Source organism: Corylus avellana, chromosome 1 (genome assembly GCF_965113065.1).
Source record: "Corylus avellana chromosome 1, dhCorAvel1.hap1.2, whole genome shotgun sequence".
Lineage (NCBI taxonomy): Eukaryota > Viridiplantae > Streptophyta > Magnoliopsida > Fagales > Betulaceae > Corylus > Corylus avellana.
Window position 1 is genome coordinate 28,672,717 of NC_142490.1, and position 24,367 is coordinate 28,697,083.

The window sequence follows — 24,367 nt, forward strand, 5'->3', positions numbered from 1 at the left end:
ATATTCACTTTTTTTTTATGCAGAAAATACTTTCTATTTATAAAAAAAATAAAAAGATGGCGCTTGGCCTCCATGGTTAGTTCCTCCTACCTCCATTATCTACCTTCACCCGCAGGGGAGAGAGGGGGGTGATGGGGGGGAGGTGGGCGTTCTATCTTCCACCTCCGCATGGAGGCGTGTCTTCCACCTCTACTGTTCACATAGAGTCACAAGGATGAATCATCCATCCACTCCCACAGTGGAGCGTGGAGGTATGCCACCACCAACCCTCCGATGAAGGGGTGCCAACTTTCATTCGGCGAAGCCAAACTCCATTTGTCTTTTTATGTTTTTATGATTAGGAAACTCTTTTCAATTTTATTTTTTAAAAATACTTTCCAGTTTATTAAACAAATTTTCACACATGGACCCGACAAACAATTCTTTTTAAAATACAAGCCCCATGGACATTACTTCTCAATTTTCACATTTTCAAACCTAAAATCGAAAAACTCTCTTTGAAAACTTCATCAAACAAGCATACGTGTTCAACTGAATAAACTACAGTTTTCAACGACATTCTTGTGCATTCCGACATTGAGAATAGATTTGCAATAACCTGGAACTGATTTTGTAGAAAGAATACATTCACATAGTATATAAAAACCATCATAATTCTAAGTTGCAGGGTTGAATGGCTGCCCATTAAATTAGATTTCCACAATCCATGCCCCATCATTAGCGTACATCATCCATGACGGCACAGTTGCTGAACATAATAATCACCCTAATTCAATCTCATCAATACGCATGCGTTGACAGGGTTTTGTATGTTATTATTATGAACATTGTTGAAGCAGTTTTCTGAATGATGACGTGGAAAAAGGGGCCAGCACAATATTTGATTACCGAACGTTGAGCTGGGAATGAGATAAGAAAAAGGGATCAAAGCTGCCGGCGTTGTCCGGCCGGTGTAAGCTCCGATGCCTAAGTTAGTCAAGTTGTTCAAAGGGAAGATGAACTGGGAAATTATATATCAAGGAAAAGATAAGCAAGTATTTAAATCTGAGGGTCAAAAAAGTTACCGAAATAGTGAGAGGGGACCCCCCTTTTATAGGCATTGGATTGTACCTGTTCATCTGACACTGTGGACTTTTTCCGAGGGTCCACATGTCAACAATATATCGGGGAACATCAAATAGGATATTTATTCAGATATGTTCATCATTTCCTGAGGGTAACGCTCGGTACCTGCCTCAGGCTCGGCTAACCGAGCCTGATAACCGAGTGTCGATAATATAATCTACATAAGCCTAAGTCTGCCGAACATGAATTTATTCTGAACAGTAAAAATGACCAAGCGTGGGGAATGGGCCGGTAGGTTTGAACTGGGCCCAACCCAGCCGAAATATGACCCAACAAACATATATCTTCCAACTCAAATTTTCTCTGGTCCACAATCCATGTAGCCTTTTGATGCCCCCCCAAATTCTTCTAAAAGGCGTTCAATGGTCTTCCTAGATGTAACCTTGTTGACCTCAAATGCTTTCATCTCGTCTCTAATACCTGTATAAGCACCACGTTAAGGTTTAATTCCATTCCAAATTATTGAGAATAAGCACACAGGCATCTTTGGCAAATATGCCAGTGAGATTTGTTTGTAGCGTCATTTTTGAGATTAAGGAATAGAAAACTGCAATGAATGGTTTATTCAACTGTACTAATGAGATCATTTCAGGTAGGTTGCAATTTGGACTGCCATGTCAATCCGAAAAGTTAACAATTTGTTTCAACTATACAAACTGACATCATCCTCCTTCAGAAAAAAAAAAAAAGGAATAAGAAACACTTAACAATTGGTTAAGCATGTCAAAAGCTCTAGCTGCAAAAGTTTCCAGTCATGCCAAACCCATGATTTAAATTTATATCATCCTGAAGATGTCATTCATTATAGTGTCATTTGGTGACAGACTAGGTCAAACCCAAAATACCATCACACTTTTTACTTTGGGTTATGTATTTGAGGATAATAATCTCGTTGTCTCGGATCTCATTTTAGAATCATTACTTAGGAATTAGAGCTAGGAATATTAAAAAACATGAAGTTTCAGTTCATTATAAATAGAGCTATCATGGATAAATCATTTATTTTATTTATTTTTTAATTTGAATGAATCGTGGATGATTGGAATACATATGCCATGTGTTTGAACAGTTTTCCGAATGATGACGTGGAATGGGCCCTGCAGATGGCTTGATGACCGAGGAATTAATTGGGTATGAAAAACAAAGAAACATGATCAAAGCTGTCGGCGTTGTCCGGCCGGGAAAAGCTCCGATGCCTAAGTTAGTCACAGTGTTGAAGAGAAACATAACTTGGAAGATTATGGAAGGAACAAAGTGTATGCAAAATATTCAGTTCTAGAGGGAAAAAGAAGTTACCCAAAATAGTGAGAGGTGACCCCCCTTTTATAGGCATCAGGTTGTTCCTCTTCATCTAACACTGTGGACTTACCGAGGGTCCACGTGTCAACAATATATTTGAGGAACAGTAAATAGGGCATTTATTCAGATATATCTAATATTCCGAGAGTACTTTTCGGGAATTCATATTCATGTGAGGTTCGGTTTACCAAGCCTTATAATCGAGCATTCTTCACTGGGCTCGGGTGGGCCTAAAGTTGCCGAGTGTAAACATGGTGAACAGTAAAATGATCGAGCCATGGGGATGGGCCGGCAAATTGTTTTACCAAGGCCAACTCAGCTGATCCATGACCCAACAGTTACCCCCAAATTTCCTAATATAACAGATATTTGGAAATTTCATATTTCCTAAAATGGGTCAGCTGTTTTATAGGTTCAGTTTTGTTTTTGGCAAAACAAAACGAATTTGGCTCCTAAATTCCAAACTTTTGAAATTTCAAATTTTCAAAAAATAGTATTTAGAACATTTTAAGGATTTACCTCTGCCTTTTGAGAACCACGCGTCGAATTCTCTGTGGTTTAAGCTTTGTAGTGGCCACGCGTCAGTTTCTGCGCGGAGAATAAGAGATGAAAAGGCGCCCCTTCGACGAACCCTATATCCTAGGGCATTAAATGCGTCGATTCGGTCTTCTCTTTGAAAATCTTTTAAAAACCTCTCTTCCCCTTCGTTCATTCTTCACTTTTTCTTCATTTGAAGCCATTGTTGCCCTTCTGAGCTTTTGTTGACATCCCCTCTTTCCAATCTGGCACTCCTTCACTCGGACCTTTTGGCCGAGTATTACTTTTTAAGAGTAGTATATTTCAGAACCTCGGTCGAGTCTGTTCCTTCGGCCGAGCCTTTTATCCACCCAAACTGCCCCGTACTCCATTACCTTGATTTCCTTCTTCCTTTAATCAAACACTCAGTCAATCGTCTTCGCTTGAGCGTTACCCACATATTGTTTCAACAGGGCCTTACTTCCATCCCTCGTCTTATATTTCCTTACCATCGATACTTGATGAGTCGTAGGGTTGAGGATGTTCCTAGTGTATTGGGTGCTTTACACCCAATCACTTGGGAATCAAAGCTGTCAGAACGTGATGAGCCTGAAATTCGTGAAAGTTGGCACATCCCTGATTTAGTTCAGCTACGCTTTGACACCAACAATGTTGGAGCAATAGTGGATGCTGACAGTAACGAGATTTGTGTCTATTTGGACATGTTCCGAATAGGGCTGAGGCTTCCCCTCCCGAGGATAGTTCAGGAGCTATTGAGCTATATTCGGATGCTATATTCGAATAGCTCCTCATCAGTTAGCTCCGAATGGATGGAGGGTATTCTTTGCCTGCATGGTCGTTTGGCTAAAGATTCTCGGAGTGGAGCATCTACTCACAGTCGTGGAATTTCTAAAAATTTACCTGCTAACAAAGTGTTCCAGAACCGAATTTTTGTTCACCTTCCAACTTCGAAAAAAGATGAAGCTCCTCACCTTCAGTCGTACCTACTCCAGCAACAAGGGGTGGAAAGACGAATTCTTTTTTGTCCAAGGTGATTGGGAATTTTCACCTTCAGAAGTAATCAGGGACCCAAGTGTCCCTCGGGAAACTATTGCTCCCTCAAACCGAGGTAAAAACCGAGCTTCACATTTATTTACTATATCTTTTTGCAGCAAAGCTAATCTTGACATCTGCTTTCAAGTCAACAAGAACCGAGTTTAAATAGGGAGGAGGCGAAGCGTGTAAGGGACGTATTGGATCATGCCGAGCTTCATCCTCTAGAGATGGATTACGATGCCCTCATGGTTGATGAGAACCTGAGGCGATATGTGTGGACTCCTGCACCTGCAAGACTGGTGGAAGCTGCCCCACTGAGAGTTCCAATTTCAGAGGTGTCGAGAAGACCAACTGCTAGGGCTGCCGAGTCTCCCAAACGAAGGACTGTCGGGGTTGGAGGGTCCTCTAAAGGAAAGGGCAAGAGAAAAACCGAGGATGCTTTCCCGAAAAAACCTTCTGCACCAATTGCTACAAGGGTTTCCTTGGTAATTGCCGACGAGCCAGAAGATCCTGAGGTCCCTTCTCTAGAGAAAAAGAAAAAGAAGAAGAAGAAGGGAACTGAGGGTAGTTCGCAAGCAACAAGGCCAACTGTCGAATTGGAGGTAGAGAAGACTGAGGCACACTCGGTCCCTAAAGCAGCAGTAACGGTACCAGATACAACTCCTAATGTTGAATAGCCTGCTCCTCACATCCGAGCGTATTCCTCGGTCCTTAGGGGAGTTAGGGAATTCCTGGGAGGACAAGGCACATCAACCCGAGACGTTCTTCTTGCAAACTGGAGTCCTCCATCTTCTTCTCTCACACTTGTTAGAGCTGAAGTTCCTGCTTCTGAAGTTCTGGATGTTACCCCACTCTCGGCCGTCCCTCTTTCCTCCACTCCTACCGAGGCTATACAGCTAAGCTCTTCTGACTCCGAGGAAGAAATCCCAATTGACGTTGGTCATATCCTTAAGGATCTTGCCTCCAACATGCCACTGGAACAGCCTCTCGTTGTGATTTATCCTGGTCAGACTGAGGCTGAGAGCTTAGTCATGCATCCCGAGTATGCACATACAGAAACCTCAAGTGCTGGAGCTCAGGATGCCGAGGACCTTGTGACTGCTGAACCCTCGACCATCGAGCCTGCTGCTGATGTGCAAACAACCACAGAGCCCATAATTGCTGAGCATAGAGTTGCTGAAGAGGTGGTTGGTGTGTCTGAAGATGCTGAGCAGCCAGATGCAGAACTTGTAGCAGCCGCTGGTGGAATTGCTGGAGCTGATTTCAACTTCCCAGCTGGTGGGGAATTAGTCCCTCTTGGAGAGTCATCTTGGCCACCGAGTGTTCCTATGGAGAATTTTGCTGATGCTTCGCGAGCAGCTGATTCCTTGGCAGAGCGTACACCTGATCCAATCACTTGGTCCTTTGGGGAGCCCCTTTCTCGGTTAAGTGACAACTGGCTCGGGAACCCTTTTGCTGCTCTGGTGAATCTGATTGCAGCTAACAGTTCGCCAGAAGTTAGGGCCCAGCTTCCGAAAGAAGTGATGGAACCCATGCTGTACCACTAGCTGGAGGTAAATTGGGGGATAAATTGCTTTTTGTTTCTCTATTCCCTTTAAAGATAATATTAGTGATTTTAACACTTTTCCTTTTAAAGGGATCAATGCACAGTTTGAACTACTATCTCCACTTCAGAAAGTTTGCAGAGAACTCGGCTCTAGAGACCGAGGATACTAAGAGGAAACTTGTAGATGCTGAAGCTGAAGTAAAACGACTGCAAGAGTTGTCCTCTCGGCAAGGGAATGAGCTCCTTCTCTCGGGTGAGCAGGTTGCCAGTCTGGAGGCTCAAAGTGCTCAAGCTGTTTCTCAGTCTCAAGAATTGGAATCCGAGCTAGCTGTTGAGAAGGTAAAATATGAGAGTTTACTGGCTGATTTTTCGACTCTCGAGGATGGAGCTACCCGGCTTAAGGAGAGTCTTGCTGAGAGCTCGACCCTGGAAATCGAAAATACCAAGAAGAAACTTGAAGAGGCCGAGGCTGAGCTAAAACGAGTTCAAGAGCTGTCCTCTCAGCAAGGCAACGAGCTCCTCCTTGCTAAACAGCAAATTACCAATTTGGAAGCTCGGTGTTCTCAAGCTTATTCTCAGATTCGAAAACAATGAGCCCAGTCGGTAGCTGAGAGAACCAAAAATAGAAAGTTGCTGATTGATTATTCTGCCTTGGAAGATGAAGCTGCTCTTCTTAAAGAAAAACATGCTGAGGCCGAACTCCAATGCCGAGCTACCGAGTCTCGCATTAATCTAGTCTCTGAAGAGCTGGAAGCAGCTCAGAGATACTCGGCTACTCAGTGTACTAGAGCTGAGGTGGCTGAAGGCAAATCGAAGGTAGCCGAAGAGCAACTTCTAGTGGATAGAAAGAAACAAAAATCAGCTGAGAAGAAAACTAAACTTTCAAGGGAAAATTCTCTCGAGCTAAGGAACAAGTGATCAGATACAAGGAGAAAGCTCAGAGTTTTTATAAGCAGCTTTCGTTTGCTTCTTGGGGCCGAGACTATGCTTGGGGCATAGGTTTCATCTCAGGTTTTGAAACTTTCCGCAGTTGATCGAAGAATCTTCCCGAGGGTGTCGACCTTAACACAATCAAACCTGAAGATGTTCCTCCTACTGAAAAGGCCATTTCAAAGATTGCTATAATTGGTCAGGAGCAGATGCCCGACTATAAAGGCATCACAGTTTTTGGCTTCAATCCGTTTGCTTGGCGTCAGACTAGGGAATCTTCTACTGTGGTCGAGCGTGCTGAAGCACCTGATGACTCGGAGAAATCAGTGGCTGCATCTGACGAAGAGTGGGACCATGCACTTGCTTGATTTCCCAATTATAACCACCAAGATGACATATCTCTTTTTGTAACTAACTACTTTAACTTTGATAATAAAAGAAATTTTTGTTTATTCGTCGAGATTCATATCAATTATGTATATTGACTTAGTTATTGATTTTAGCAATTTCATGCTATGTATACCCCCTTGATTCCCATAGGTTATAAATTTAATTTATACTGATGGAAATCTTAATGAGGTGTAAAATCTCGATCCTCTTGTAAGTGTGAATTACAACTTGCTGCATGTTTTACTGAGGATGCATTGCTTGTAAGAACATCGCGTTTTGAACATGATGGTTGAATATTTCGCTTTAGGCTAGTGCTTGGGGAAAAGGTTTTAAACTTGGAAAATGCTGTGGTTTAGTTAGGCCTATGAACTTCTTCCTCGGGAAAGCGCCTTAGTGATGTGTTCGCCGAACAAAGTTCGGGAAATTCTCTAGCTATATTTCTCCGAGGTGGAACCTTTTGGAGTAAAGGCTTATGTTCGGGAAAGCGCCTTAGTGAAACTTCACCAAATGAAATTCAGAAAACTCTCCGGCTATATTTCGCCTTAGTATAGTCTGATTAGATTTATGAACTTCATCTTTGGGGAAGCGCCTTAGTGAAATTTCTCCGAACAAAGGTTGGGAAATTCTCCGGCTATATTCCTCCAAAGTAAAACCTTTGGGGTAAAGGTGATGAGTTCGGAAAATGCTTGTTCAGCTACATTCCCGAATTTTTCCTTGATGAAGGTGCCTTAGAGAGAATATACCGAGTGATGTTCGGGAATTCTCCGGCTATATTTTATTGAAGGGTTGGAAAGTGCTATAGACACCTTTCCAAAGGTGGCTTTTTGGAGAATGCTTTACTCGAATGTTTTCTCCGAACGTTAATTAAAATCATGGTCTGCCACATACTTAAGATTTCTGCATGATTATAACCTCAGAGGATCCTTCATTCATATGCATTTATTCGTTATAACAAGAGTACAACAAAAGTGACGCTCTGAGAATTATAATTTTATACAAAATACTTCTTAAGATGTTCAGCATTCCATGGTCGGTGGAGTTGTTTTCCTTCGGAGTTTGTGAGATGGTATGCTCCTGCTTTGCCACATTTGATCACTTTGTACGGTCCTTCCCAGTTTGGTGCTAGCTTTCCATCAGTTGCATCTTTGGTTGCAAGGATGACTTTTTTCAAAACCAAATCTCTAACTTGGAAACTGCGATGCTTAACCCGTCGGTTGAAATACCGAGCTAACCTCTGCTGGTATGCTGCCATAGTAACCTGGGCCTAATCTTGTTTTTCTTGTAGCAAATCTAAATGCAGCTTCAGACCCTCGCCATTGAAATCGAGGTTGAATGTGTCCACTCGAAAACTCCTCGACCCAACCTCAGCAGGGATGACAGCTTCGGTTCCGTAAGCTAATGCATAAGGGGTTTCTTCAGTAGGAGTTCTTTTGGTGGTTCGGTATGCCCATAGAACCTCGGGAAGGTCTTCCGCCTAGTTTCCTTTGTACTGACCGAGCTTATTTTTCAGGATCTTAAATATGGTTTTGTTCGTTGCTTCTACCTGTCCATTTGCTTGAGGATGTCATGGGGATGAGAAGTATTGCCGAACATGAAGTCCGGCACACCAGCCTTGAAAGGAATCACAGTCAAACTGCTTGCCATTGTCTGTAACAAAGGCATGAGGAATCCCATATCGAGAAATGACACTCTTCCAGAGAAATTTCTCGATGTTTTTTGCTGTAATACTTACCAGAGCTTCCGCTTCTGCACACTTGGTGAAATAATCAACGGCGACCACAGCAAACCGAACTCCCCCCTTTCCTGCAGGTAATGGCCCTACTATATCCACCCCCCACTGTGAGAATGGCCATGGCGAGGAGACCGAACTAAGTTCCTCGGGAGGCTGCTTGATAATGTTGGCAAAGCGTTGACAGCTATCACAAGTTTTGACAATATGTATGGAGTCTTGATTCATACTCGGCCAGAAAAATCCTGCTCTAACTGCTTTGTGTGTTAATATACGGGCCTCTGAGTGACTGCCACAGATTCCTTCATGAATCTCCCTGAGGATATAATCGCCCTCTTCTTTGGAAACACACTTGAGGAGAGGCAACATAAAGCCCCGTTTAAAAAGAGCGTCATTGACCAAGGTGAACTGAGCAGCCTTTCGTTTCAACTGTACCGCCTTCCTCTTATCTCCCAGAAGAATTCCCTTTTCAAGGTAGCCGATAATTTCTTCAGCCCAAACGGGCATGACTTCGATAGTCAAAATCAGAACCTTCTCAATGATGGAAGGTTGTTGCAAAATTTGTATTGGCTGGTCGGATTCTCCCACTTCATCCTTGGTTGAAGAGCCTAACCGAGCTAGATGGTCCGCTTTCTCATTCTCTTCTCTTGGGATTTTAACAATGCAGAATTTCTTGAAAGCTTTTTGCATATCTTGAACTTTAGATAAGTAAAGCTTCATCTTGCTGCCCTTAGCTTTGAATTCACCACGAACGTGGCCGACAATAACCTGAGAATCACTTCGATCTTTTACAAATTCCGCCTCCATCTCTTGGGCTAAGCCGAGTCCGGCTACCACAGCTTCATACTCGGCTTCATTGTTAGTAGTCTTGAACTCTAACTTTAGCGAATTTTTTAACTCCCTTCCCTCCGGTGTGATCATAACCACTCAAGCTCTGCCGCTATTCTTGGTAGAAGAACCATCCACATAAATTACCCACGTCTTCTCTTTCGGCCAATCCTCCAGGTCTTGCATGTTGGTGGATTCTACCACAAAGTCTGCAAGAGCTTAGCCTTTGACAGCACTACGTGAGATAAAATGGATGTCGAATTCGCTAATTTCGATTGCCCAGTTGACTAACCGACCAGACAAGTCCAACTTCCGGAGTACTTTCTTCAATGGATACTCGGTCAAAACATTGATTGTATGAGCTTGAAAGTACGGTTGGAGCTTTCTGGAGGCAATTACCAAGGCGAAAGCAAGTTTCTCCATCTGTACATATCTCTCCTCGGCGCCATGCAATGCTCGGCTGATGAAGTAAACCGGCTTCTGAACTCCCTCTTCTTCTCGAATCAAAGCTGCACTGACCAGATACCTCTTGAGTTGCTTGAATGCTTGTTCGCATTCCTCGGACCATTCGAAATTTACGTAAAATTTTAAAGAATGGGAGACATTTATCTGTGGACCGAGAGATGAATCTATTGAATGCCGCAATTCTACCACTCAACTGCTGAACTTGCTTTGTATTCTTCGGAGATTGCATATCTAATACTGCTTGGATCTTCTCTGGATTGGCCTCAATTCCTCGGCTGGACACCATATAACTGAGGAACTTCCCAGATGAAACTCCAAATGCACACTTTGTGGGATTCAGCTTCATTTTGAAACGCTTCAATGTCTTGAATGCTTCCTACAAGTCTGTCACATGATCTACCCGTAGCTTGGTCTTGACCAGCATGTCATCAACAAAAACCTGCATGTTCTTCTCGATTTGTTCTTGAAACATCTTGTTTACCAACCTTTGATAAGTTGCACCGGCATTTTTCAAACCAAATGGCATGACTTTGTAACAGTACAAGCTCGGTCAGTGATGAATGCTGTCTTTTCTTGATCGGATGGATGCATGAAAATTTGATTATAGCCAGAGAAGGCGTCCATAAAGCTCAGCAACTCATACCTTGCTGTTGTGTCAACCAACGAGCTGATATGGGGTAATGGAAAACTATCCTTTGGGCAAGCCTCGTTAAGATCGGTAAAATCTACGCACATCCTCCATTTCCCAGAGGACTACTTAACCATCACCACATTGGATAACCAATCAGGATAATGTGCTTTCTCGATAAACTGAGCTTTAAGCAGCTTGTCTACCTCCTCAGCAATTGCCATGTTTTTCTCAGGCACCTTTAACCTTGCCTACCCCCTCGGCTGTTGGGAATTTCAACTTTAAGTGATAGGTAGAAGTCACAGCCCTCAGTTGATTCAAAGCTGGACGACCAATGATTATATTGTAAGCTGACGGCCGGTCAATCACCAAAAAGTCCACCATGATAGTGGATTATTTAGGGGCGGTTCCTGCTATGACTGGAAGAGAAATCATTCCGATGGGTTGGACATGCTCACCTGCGAACCCTATCGATGGTGATAGGAAGGGTATCAACTTGTCTCGGCCGATGCCCAATTGTTGAACAACGGTCCAATAAAGGATATCAGCTGAACTTCCATTGTCCACCAAAGCCCAGTGAACAGCATGATTAGCCACCGTTAGAGTTATTACCAAGGCGTCATCATGTGGCATGGAAATATCTTTCGCATCTTCCTCTGAGAATGTCAGGATGCTCGGCTCCTTTTTCTGTACCTTTGAGGGTTTTTCAAGCGCAAATATTTCTTCCATTCTCGCTTGCTTGATGTAGGCTTTCCTTGTCGAACTTGATTCTCCTCCACTTGCAAAGCCTCCTGAGATCGTTCGGATTTCTGCAACTATGGTTTGATTTTGGGGACTTTGTTGCTTGTTCTGAGATACCCTCAATTCATCTAGTCTCTGCCTTTGGTTGCGCAGTCGGCCATTGTGCTGTCCCGATTGTTGACCCTGACCATCCTGATGATCCTTCCTTTTGCCATTTTCCTCAGCTAAGAAGTTTAGCAACTTTCCATTCCTTAGGAACTTTTCAATCTCGAACCGAAGACTAATACAATCCTCAATTTGATGTCCATGATCATTATGATACTCACAGAACTTCTGAGTGCTGCGGTTTTGGGGAAGAGCCTTCATCTTTCCTGGCCATCCGAAACTCGGGTCCTTTCTACCTTCCATGAACACCTTATAAACAGTTGTGTTTAGAGGTGTCCATCCCACATATTGTTGATGCTGACTTGGTCTGGGTGGTAGATCAATCTTCCTTTCCAGAGTCTTCAAATTCTACTGATCTCTTTTCTTCTTATCGACAAAAGTCTTTGGTTTTGTTCTAACTGAGTCAGAGGCAGGCTTACTCTTGGCAGCTTTAGATTTCATCAAAGCTGAGATAGTTTCTTCTTGATTGATGAACTTTTCAGCTTTGTTGTTGAACTGTCGAAGAGTTCCTGTTTTCGGTTTTTTGGCTAATTCGGCCATCAAAGGCCCTTCAGTCTTTATGTCGTGCATCAATGCTGAAAGAATTGTCTGTTCATTTGGACTTTCTACCATTAGTTTCTCCCGATTGAACCGTAACATATAATCTTTCAGAGACTCGTTTTTTCCTTGTACGAGAGATAGTAGATATGCTGGGTTCTTCTTCCTTCTTCGAACGGCAAGGAATTGTCCTAAGAACTGCTGCCCAAGGTAATCAAAACTATCAACAGACTTAGGACTCAGACTTCCAAACCATTCTTTGGCAACCCCCCTTAGAGTTAAAGGGAAAGCTTGGCAAGTGATTTCGTTAGGAGTTTCATGAAGGATGATGTGAGCTCGGAAACTTTCCATATGGTCGGATGAATCTCCACTTCCATCATACTCACCAACCCGAGGAACCTTAAAACTACCAGGCAGCGGAAATCTCATCACCCGATCAGTAAAAGGCAAATTGGTGTGCTACATAAGATCCTCAGTGGCAGACCAGTTTTCTCAATTTTCAATTAAGAAAGCCATTTTTTCGTACTTTTCTTTAAGATCCTCAACATCTTTATTCACAGCCACCTCCGCAGGTTTGACATAATGTGACCGACCATGATGGGAATGGCTACACTGGGAATGACTATGATGGGTTTTGACATGACTAGATTCCCCATGGTGTGATTTGCCACTAGGTTGTGAATCATTGTTGGGCCCTCATTGGTGAGAGTTCTCCTTGGTTCGGGCAGTACGGTGACTTCCTCGTACTGAACTTCCAGCGTCTTGTCGAGTTGATTGTTGTCGGGTTGATGGTGGTGGCTCCCTTAAAGAGTCCTCTTGCCTTCTTTTTAGTGCCGAATCTTCTCTAGGAGGTAATCTAGAGACGATCTCTTCATCTTGTTTCTTCATAGCTTCGATAGATTCGGCTATTCGCTTCATGAAACCTTCCAACAAGGCTGTCTGGGGATTTGGATCGTGTGATGTTCCAGGAATATCTGTTTGGACATTTGGGGTAGGATGTGGAGGTGTATCAGGGTGTGGGGGTGTGTTCACCATATCGGAATATTTGAGATTAGTAAGAACCGATAAAAATCGAATTCCCACAGATGGCGCCAAACTGTTTGAGCAGTTTTCCGAATGATGACGTGGAATGGGCCCTACGGATGGCTTGATGACCGAGGAATTAACTGGGTATGAAAAACAAAGAAAAAGGATCAAAGCTGCCGGCGTTGTCCTGCCGGGAAAAGCTCCGATGCCTAAGTTAGTCACAGTGTTGAAGAGAAATATAACTTGGAAGATTATGGAAGGAACAAAGTGTATGCAAAATATTCAGTTCTGGAGGGAAAAAGAAGTTACCCAAAATAGTGAGAGGGGACCCTCCTTTTATAGACATCGGGTTGTTCCTGTTCATCTAACACTGTGGACTTACCGAGGGTCCACGTGTCAACAATATATTTGAGGAACAGTAAATAGGGCATCTATTCAGATATATCTAATATTCCGAGAGTACTTCTCGGGAATTCATATTCATGTGAGGTTCGGTTTACCGAGCCTTATAACCGAGCATTGTTCACTGGGCTCGAGTGGGCCTAAAGTTGCCGAGTGTAAACATGGTGAACAGTAAAAATTACTGAACCCTGGGGATGGGCTGGCAAATTGTTTTACCTAGCCCAACTCAGCTGATCCATGACCCAACACCATGTATAAACATAAACTAAGAACTTGTAGGTGGGAAGCTTATCAGAGAGCAAGTGGCTTTTAGAATGCTCATAATAATGCTACAAATTCTGATATAGATTGGAAGTTTATCAAGCTAAGCAGCTTTATCGAGATATGAATGCTGGCAGAGGGCCTTAAGAGAAGTTTTGGTAACTCATGTGTGGGTTATATGTTTTATGCTTATGTTCACACTCATAACTCCTATAACAGGTTCTTCACCATGCTGTAGGGGTGGCAATTTTGACACACTTACAAACCCGACATGAGCATGACACAAAGTTACAAGATTTGGGTTTAACCTAAATGGGTTTGAGTCATAATCGAGTCAACCCACTTGACCCACGGGTGACCCATCTGAACCTTTTTTTTTAAAAAAAAAAAAAAAGGAAAAGTGAAAAAATTTAAAAACCTAAACCTGAAGGCCCTGTAGCCTTCTCTCCCTCTCTTCACCAGCACAGCACAACTCTCTCCCCTCTCTCTCGCTCTCTCTAGAGCCCCTCGACAGCTTGACTTCCTCCATGCCCAGCCCTCTCCATCTCCGAGTCTGAGTCTCCCTCTCCAACTTTGCGTCTTTGAGTCGCCGGATTTCACCGCACCCACCGTCTCCAAGTCTCCCTCTTTCTTGCTGTGTATCACGTTCTTAATTTCTTCGAGCTCTTGCTTTCTCTGATTCAAATTCTTTGTCGAATTAGAAGGGGATGTGAAATGTCTGATATACTCGCAAAGGCAGAGGCAAAGATAAAGGTACAGGTAGAGGCTTTGCAATGGACACGTTGGTGGTGGTGGTGGTGTTGACCCAATAACGATGGTTCTGGTGGTTGCTTTGGTGGTGGTTATTCAAGAGATGGTGCTATTGGTTTTGTGGGTACCGGCAGTTTTGGTACAACTTGGTGGCCGTGATTGAACACTGTGGTGGCGTCGAAGCCATTTTAGACACCACTACTCTGCCTCACACAATATAAACAAAAAGCATAGTGTTTTAGAGAGAAATATATACAAAAATGTGATCTTTATCTTTTTCATATTAAACAATGAACAATTAATTAGTAAAAAATGAGAGCCAGACAAGATGGATTTACATGTTGTAGCTGTAAGCCAGAGCTACCAAGATCAAGTTGTAGAATTAGCAAAGCTTCTTCCTTGTACTTTATCTAAGAAACATCACTTTTCCCTTCATTAAAAAAAAAAAAAAAAAAAAAAAAAAAAAAAAAAAAAACTTTTCCTTCAAACGGGTCGTGTTGGGTCCTGTCAACCCGAGATGACCCGTAGCTAAACAGGTCATATTAACCCGTTATGACCCGCAAGTTAAACGAGTCGTGTTAATCCGACACGACCCGTTATTTTAAATAGGTCAGACAGGTAGTATCGGGTTACACGGTAATTTACCGTGTTGTGTCCGGGTTTTACATTTTCACCCGTTTATCTAAACGGATCATATCTGGGTTGAGGCTAAACGGGTGGCAGGTCGACCAGGTTGTGTTCGGGTTGACCCGCCAACCTGTTTTACCACCCCTACCATGCTTTGTCACAAGCTTGTAGGGGCCTTTGTGCTAGCCCATGGCCATCTAGACTAATGACATTCTTGCACTCACCTTGAGAGTAGGAGCCTTAGTGGTAGTCTTGTAACCAAGTGGAGTTTATGAATGCCTACAAGAAATAAGTCTTAGGGCATGTTTCTAATACGTAATAGACCCCTTTGGTTAGAATTTTATTCCCAGGATCTATTTCCATAGAATAGATATTCATTTTCTATGGGAATAATGCATCGATTAAACTTCCCACAAAAGCCCCTACAATACCGTCAACACAGCACGCAAGAAAACCACGACAGAGAAATGGCTCTCATCAACTCGTCAGATTCTCTTTCTTTTGTTTTGTGGCCTTTCTTTGGTGTATTTTCTTTTTCGTCAATGCAAGTTATACTGGGTAACCAAGGTAGAAGATAAACAGGATTATACGACAGCTGAAAATACAAGTAAGTTGATGAGAGAGTCCCTAGGACCTTATAGTTGCTGGGGGTGAACACTAGGTAGACACTAAGCTATCATTTGAAATACTTAATTGTCTAAACTATCTTATAAAGGTTGGCGATTTAAATTCTGGCTGTAGAATTCACAATTTTCATTGAGGTTTTTCAATTCACCAAAAACTTAGCCTTTTTTCTTTTGTTAAAAAAAAAAAAAATCCAACTTGGGATGGTGGACAATATTCAAAAAATAGGTGTGTAATCATGAGGATTAAATAAGCAGAGATTTACAGGTGAACAATTCTACAAGATTTATAGGTGAACAATTCTACAAGATTTATAACTTTGCAACATAAGTTGCCTGGTTGATGGAGAACTTTGAATGGCAGTCGAGACTCGAAGAAACAAATAAGGTTCCTCATAAGCTCTGTAGATTCAGCAGAGACCAGGATCTCTCTCTAAATTACACACAGAATAACATGTAATGTTAGTAATCTTCATGATTAAATAGTGGAAGCAACACAATCATTAAACCATTAGGACAACTATAAAAATATTGAGGAAAATACACTTTGGTTTCTCAAACTCCTGCACTTTTTCATTTACCCCACCAAAATTTTAAAAACTAGCATATGGATATGTCAAACTACCCTCTCTCTTCTTCTTCTTCTTCTTCTTTCTTTCTTTCTTTCTTTCTTTCCTTTTTATTATTATTATTATTTTTTTTTTTTTTTGTTTACGACAAAAAACTCTCCAAGGTAAAACCACTTCGGTAAAACCACTCTTTCCTTGCTGATAGAGTGACATTTTTGATAGGATATGTCAAACTACCATAAACTATCAAAATGCCATTCTATTAGCGTTGAAAGTTAAAATGAATGGAAAAGTGATCACGTGGCACACATGACCATTTTTCTTTCTCCTAAAATACCCATTTTTTTTTTCTTAAAAACCAAAATTTGACTCATTGCTGGGATTAAAACCACATCAAAATCAAAATGTGTTTAGTGGAGTACATCTTTGGGGGTGGGTGTCTGGGGGAGGGTTATAGCTTTAGATGTACCTATGCAGCAATAAGCCATACTGTTAGATAAGTAGATGGTCTTTTTGCCATAGCAGACATGATGCTAAGTCCTCATGATGATACCCGTGTTTTAATTGAAGGTAAAGTTACTAAATCACTCATTGAGTTTTGGACATATATCAAATCGCTCCATGAATTTTTATTTTTATCTTTTAACTCTTTGAGTTTGTCTCTCCTTACAAGCTTAAACTTTTAGGATAAGTGGTGATTTAACATCATATCTTTTTTTAAAATAAAAGAAGAAAAAAAAAAAGAAAAAAAAGAAAAGAAAAATCAAGGGTAGCTCATGGCCAACTCGAAGGAAGACCAACTCCCAGTCAGCCTGTAACAGAGGGGAGTGACTCACTGCAACACCATAACAGAGCGTGGTGGCTCGCAACCACCCTGCTTTTGTAAAAGAGAGGGTGGCCACACGTAACAAAGGGATGGCTTGTGGGCATTTTTATTTTTATTTTCCTTTCTTTTGGAAAATTGTATAATTGTAGATTTATGTGGACTCCGTGAAATAATATTGACAAAATCTGTATAGAAGGATTGATTGGGTAGGAGTTAAAAGATTAAAATAGAAACTAAGGGAGCAATTTGATAACAGTCCAAAACTCAACAAGTGATTCAATAATTTTCCTTTTATTGAAATCCTAACAAAAAGAAAGGAATGCAAAATAGAATACAAGAATGTCTCAAACCTTGAAGTTCTTCTGTGAATCATAATATCCAGAAACGATCATGAATAGCTGCAGTTTCTCCATTTCTAAAATTTAGAAGAAACAAAAGTGCAGTCGTCAATGTTATTTCCAAAACCAGATTATTATTCATTGAGCCACAAATAGAGATGTAAATAAGATAATTGAGAGAAAAAATAAAATAAAAAAAAATAAAAAAACCTGACTAATGTCTCAGTAAACTATGATGGAATTTTTAATTATAAATTCTAAATGAATAGAAGACTTCAAATTCATGACTATCTCTACGGCAAAGATTATTTACAGGTCATGATAAAAGGAGACATACAGGGAAAAAGCATAGGGGCAGAGAGTATGTAACTATGCAAGTGTGAGTGCGCACATGTTTTGTTTTTAGATGTTGACAACGTAATGGATCAATTGAATAAATTCCAATGGAAAACATAATCTTATATGCCTTTTTCTTTTTTTGAGGATCATGTTAATTTTGTCTAGCTGAGAGTGCTACGTTGATATGCAGTAAAGATGCCAAAATATATATGTACAATTAAGAAGAAAAAAAAAAAAAGAAAAAGAAAAAAATTCCTCTACAGGAAACTCCAATTAGTGAATAAGAAAAGATGCCTAGCTAGGTAGCAAAGTACTTAAAAAAAGTTTCTTGAAACCACAAAAAGGCTTTACTAGTAGGAATGTAGAAGCGGTCGGATATTAATCGCAACTAACCACTATCTGTGTAACCGCATGCACGCAGTTAATGTCAATTGTACTGAATACCTCTCAATGTGAGGGTTTCTCATATTATATAGGAATTGTCTAACTAATTACAGGCTGTATCTCAGCGATTATAGCAATCTAGGAGAACAAATAAGGCAACTAAAATCTACCTATTAATTACAAGATACTATAGCTATAATACAAACATATACCATAACTAGAGAGACTAATTATGGCTAAATATATATATCGTATCTAACTGACATCCCCCCTCAAATTAATGCTGGTCAATCAAGAAGCATCAATTTGCCCACAAGGAACTGATGATCTGTCGTGTCATGGCCTTCGTGAATATGTCAACTATCTGGAGATCAGTGGAAACATGAAGAAGAGATATAACACGAGTGTCCAAGGCTTCCCGAATAGAATGACAGTCTACCTCAATATGCTTCGTATGTTTATGGTAAACAGGATTAGCATCTATTTGAATGGCACTAGTATTATCTACATGGAGAGGAGTACAATCAGATTGAGAAAAACCAAGCTCAGCCAGAAGCCCACAAAGCCAGACAATCTCAGAACAAGCAGCAGACATTGCCCAGTATTCAGATTTAGTAGATGATTTAGAAACGCAAGCTTGTTTCTTACTCTTCCAAGAAATCAAAGAATCACAAAGAAACATACACCAACTCGTGACAAACCGCCAAGTATCAGAACATCCGGCCTAATCCGAATCACTATAAGCAACAAGGCGAAGAGGAGAGCCGTTTGGAAAGAACAACCCACAGCCAGGTGACCCCCGAAGATAGCAAATGATACGGCGAACCGCAGCTAAATGAAGATGGCGTGGAGTTTGCATAAATTGGCTAACCTGTTAGACAGCGAAGGAAATGTCAGACCGAGTAATAGTCAAATAGTTCAAGCTGCGTACCAACTGTCGGAACATAGTAGGATCAAAAAGAAGATCACCCTCCTCATTTCGATATTTCACATTAACCTCCATAGGAGTATCCACCAAAGAAGAATCCTGAAAACCAGCCAGGCGAATCAAGTCCTGGGTATATTTGTGTTGATTCAAGAATATACCTGAAGAATCGGTATGCACCTCCAACCCCAAAAAATACATAAAGAGGACCAAGGTCTTTCATTTGAAAAGAAGCCTGAAGATTCTGCTTGAGATGGCCAATCAAACTGGAGTCAGTGCCAGTAATGACAATATCATCCACATACACAAGTAAAAGAACGAGACTAGTTGGAGTCAAGAGCAAAGAAACAAAGAGGAGTCATATTGGCTTTGGACAAAGGAGAAGCGAAGCAGCGTAGACCTGAATTTTTCAAACCATGCCCGGGGAGCTTGTTTTAAGCCATAGAGAGACCGCTTTAACTTACACACAGCTGCAGATGGAGAAGAAAACAAATCCGGAGGAGGAGTCATGTAAATATCCTCTTTGAGATCACCATGAAGAAAAGCATTTTTGACGTCCATCTGGTGAAGTGGCCAGCCTTAGGAGGCGGCAATAGAAATAACCGTACGCACTGTGGTCATCTTCGCTACCGGAGCAAATGTCTCCTCATAGTCCACCCCATATTCTTGCATGTTCTCAAGAGCAACTAATCGTGCCTTATACCGATCCAGAGTCCCATCAGAGCGGAGCTTAATCGAGTAAACCCATTTACAACCGATGGCATTAACATTAGAAGGACAAGGAACCACCTCCCATGTTTGATTGTCCTAGAGAGCCTGAAGTTCCTCATCCATCACTTTTCCCCAACATTCATGTTTAACGGCCTCGGAAAAACATGTAGGGATGGAAATAGAAGTAGCATTAAAAGAAGTGTGAGAAAAACCATACCGATCAGGAGGACGTGATACTCGGGCAGATCGTCAAGGACTAGGCTCAGGAGGCGTGGGAGAACTGATCGGACCTGTCTCGGATGACAAATCAATCTCCGGAGAAGTTGTCAGAACAGTTTCGGATGAAGGGTCAGTCTCAGGAAGAGGCAAAGTTGGTAGAAGTCGAGTATACACAATTCCAAGTTTGAACCGTTCAAGGAGAGGAGTCAATTCATCAAAACACGGTAGAATACTAATTTCAGGCAATGACTCAACATGTGTAGAAATGAAACATTGATTCTCAAAGAAAACAACATTACGAGATATACGAAATTTGTTAGAACAAGAATCATAGCAAACATAACCCTTGTGTGAAATACTATAACCCATAAATGCACATTTAACAAACTGAGCAGAGAGTTTGTGATGTTCATGAGAAGGTAAATGAACAAAACAAACACATCCAAAAGTATGTAGATTAAGATAGCTAGGATGCTGATGATACAAACGATAGTAAGGAGAATCAAAATTCAAGACCCGAGAGGGCAGTCTATTAATTAAGTAAACTGTAGTAGATAATGCCTCAACCCAAAATTTAGATGGAACGGATGACTCAAGCAATAAGGTGCGAACAATGTCCAAGAGATGTCGGTTCTTTCGTTCCGCCACCCCATTTTGTTGTGGAGTATAAGGACAAGAGTGCTGAGAGACAATTCCTTTGTGGTGTAAGAAATCATGAAATTCGTGGGACATGTATTCTCCACCAGAATCAGAACTCAAAATCTTAATACCTGTAGAAAATTGATTCTCAATATATGCTACAAAGGTCTTAAAAACAGACATGACCTTAGATTTAACCCGAAGAAAATAGACCCCAGTATATCAGCTGAAATCATCTATGAATGTCACAAAATATTTATATCAAGCATGAGAAATTACTGGAGAAATGCCCCATACATCACTATGCACAATATCAAAGCATTTTGTAGCACGACTACCATGAGAAGAAAAGTGTCTTACTCTTACCAAGTTTGCAGACAGAACAATCAAATAACAAATTTTTAGAAACTCGTTCTTTATTGCCTAACAAACCAGAATTTAACATATGAGACAAAATAACAGAGTTTGGATGACCCAAACGTTTGTGCCATACTTCGTTTGGAGTGTTAACTGTCATACAAGCCAAAGATAAACAACTAGGAATTGAAAAGTGCAGTGGAAATAGTTTGCCAACTTTAGGTCCCTTCGCGAGTATCTTCCCCGACACCTGATCCTGCACAAGACAACCATCACGAGAGAAATGGACATCACAGTTTTTCTCAACTGACTCGCCAACTGAAATAAGATTATTAGAAAGTCCAGGAGACACAAACATCTCGGAATGAAGGATTGATATCTCCTACTTCATTAATAGCTAAATGACTCCCATTAGCTACTTGAATATCAGATGAACCAAGATATCGACGAACATTGCAAAGAGTATCAGATGATCTGGTCATATGATTGGATGCAGCAGAATCAATAAGCCAAGACTTATACGGAGTAGTACCATTACCTTGGAGCCCTAAGGCGGAAAAGGTTGACATAATCATCTGCTGGACCATTTCAGGAGTAAGAACAGACGATCCGGCAGCAGAAGAAGACGTTGAGGACATCACTGGAGCGGAAGAGGTGTTCACTGCAGTTTGATAGGCGGTAGCTTGGCGATTCTGAGGCCGAATGGGACATTCTTTGATAAAGTGGCCATGTTTCTTACAGTAATTGCAAGATTTCTTTACACAATTGGTGGCAATATGACCATATTCCTTGCAGCCGAAACACTAGACCTTGCGCATATCCTTACCCTTCCCTTTCCCGTAGGCGGCATAGGCTACTGGATTTGGGTTGGAATCATGCTGGAATGTAACTTGTGTGAGAAGACGCTACTCCTCGCAAAGTAATTCTCCAAAACAAACATCCAAAGATGGAGAAGGATCCCGATTCATTAAATTTGAGCGAGTAACCTCAAATTCAGGGCACAATTTCATCAGGAATTGATCTCTCTTGGTTTGCTCATGAACAGCCTGAACAACAGAGCTAGATGCAGCAGGTACCTTCGCATAAATCATATCAGAAAATTCTCCCCACAAATTTTGAAAACCAGAAAAATACTCCTGAATGGAAAGATTGCCTTGAGTGTAACTAGCAATCTCATATTCCAACTGAAAATGACATGCGGTATTATCCTGGTGATAAACCTTCAACAAATACTCCCACATAGTCTTTGCAGACTTATAGGGTCTCAGATTGAGCACAATAAGAGGATCGACAGACCCTAAGATCCACGACATCACACGTGCATCTTTGACCTTCCATTTAGCTAACTCCTTAGGTTTCGTAGGGGCTAGATCACTACCATCAATATGGCCCCACAACTCTTTTCCCATAACAAACAATTGAAACTGGAATTCTCAAGTAGAATAATTTTTTCCAGTAAAACGAACCCTAAAAGACTCGCTAAAAGACATGATGAAACCAAAATAGAATCAGAAATGATAAAACCTGATAAAGGAGTAACAGGCCCACCAGATTTGTTGGACAGCAAGCCCAAAGCTCACCAAACAGCAACCTGCAGCAGTCCACAAGCAAGCCCACAAGCCCACAGATCCGCAGCCCAGTTTGCACTCACACCACACTAGAACCTGCAGTGGCTACGACACAAGCCTAGTCTGCACCCACTCTCAACACCACAATAGAATCTGCAGCAGCTACACCACGCTCACCGCACCACACCTAAACTTGCCGACAGCACCAAAATTCCGACAGCCCAGATCCCCGCAAGCCTAAGTTTGCCTCACCGCACCACACCAAATAAAATCAACCACACCTGAACCTGCCGACAGCGCCAAAGCTCCGACAGCCCAGATCGCCGACAACACCACAGATTGCCGAAAGCCCACATCTGCACAGAATTTGCTGACAACCACCACAGATCGCCGGGAACGCTCCAAGACTGCACAGAACCTACCGACAACCACCACAGACCTTGCCAACAGCCACCAAGGATTCTCCACAAACCAAGAAACTGTCGAATAGTAGTTTAGAACCCACCAGAATGATTAACAACTCCCCTGAAGTTATTGACCGCCACAAAAAACAACAACCCAGTCCCATCCCAAGCTTGACAATTCCTACGCCCCTCAACAGGTAATTGAAAACAACCCTAATTTAGATGATGACTCTGATACCATGTCAATTGTACTGAATACCTCTCAATGTGAGGGTTTCTCATATTATATAGGAATTGTCTAACTAATTATAGGCTGTATCTCAGCGATTACAGCAATCTAGGAGAACAAATAAGGCAACTAAAATCTACCTATTAATTATAAGATACTATAGCTATAATACAAAAATATACCATAACTAGAGAGACGAATTATGGCTAAATATATATATCGTATCTGACTGACAGTTAGCAGTTTTAGGATAGGAAAATACGGTTAATAACCGCATGCCCTTATATATAATATATGTATTTTCTTTGTTATTTTTAAGCTGGAATGTAGACTCAAGATATGGATTTTATCTAAAACATTAAAGCTTAAAAAAAAAAAAAAAACACTAGATCAGGCCCAAAATAGTTTTATATTCGTTTAAATAGGCCCTAAAAAGGCCAAAGATGGTTCAAAACACTAAAATAGGCCCATTACTTAATAAGTGGTTAGTGGTGCAATTTTGCCTTCAATAACCGCAATAATGGCGTGGATACGCCTAGGTGAATGCAATTACCTAAAAGTGAAAACCACATAATGCAATTGCGGATGCAATTAGCGGTTGTGGATGCGGTTATTGCCTATAAACTATAACCGCATCCACATTGGTACAACCCTATTTACCAGTTCAAAGCTACCATGGAGAAACTAAGACAAAAAAGAAAAGAAAAGAAAAGGAAATGATGATTCTATTAGTTTGATTTTTTATTTACAAAATGTCTACAAACTTCTAAATTAGATATTGAATATGCAATTGACTACTCACTCTGGAAATTCTTGATTTCTTGATATGAAGTATCTTCATGAGCAGCAAGTTGTGTAATTGAAATTCCAATAGAACTCATCCCGAGATGTGGTGCCACAAGTTGTGACCCAACAGCATCTAGCTTTCCTGAAATAACAATTTCCATGACAACAAAATGTATTTTAAGGGCTGAATAAAGCCATATGTGTTTTGCACGAATAAGCAGGATATACATAACTAGTAATAGTCAAGCCAAGGTGAAGTGACATTACAAGTGAACGAGTTAAGTATTTGTATGTACAACATAGCTGCACGTGTTCTAGAAGAGCTGAATATTTTTAGATTATTCAAGATCTTGTGGGGTTGAAATGAAGATACATGCATGCAGATATAGAAAAAATGCATACAAATTAGAGTATGAATAAACATGCATT

At 41.2% G+C, this 24,367-nt stretch overlaps 1 protein-coding gene across 2 annotated transcripts in view; it reads right to left on the reverse strand.

The window, feature by feature from the left end:
• Nucleotides 1-650: 650 nt before the first annotated feature.
• Nucleotides 651-24,367, reverse strand: part of LOC132172946 (uncharacterized) — a 70,728-nt gene continuing 47,011 nt past the window's right edge. Inside the window, exons 8-11 of one of the 2 annotated variants that reach the window (XM_088518924.1) lie at nt 23,955-24,080; nt 17,390-17,454; nt 15,981-16,077; nt 651-1,545 (exon numbers count right to left, since the gene is read on the reverse strand). In XM_088518924.1, the coding sequence (XP_088375050.1) occupies nt 1,418-1,545; nt 15,981-16,077; nt 17,390-17,454; nt 23,955-24,080 (416 nt within the window). In that variant the 3' untranslated portion in view covers nt 651-1,417. The remainder of the gene's footprint in view (nt 1,546-15,980; nt 16,078-17,389; nt 17,455-23,954; nt 24,081-24,367) is intronic. The other variant, XM_059584509.2, reaches the window with a different exon arrangement.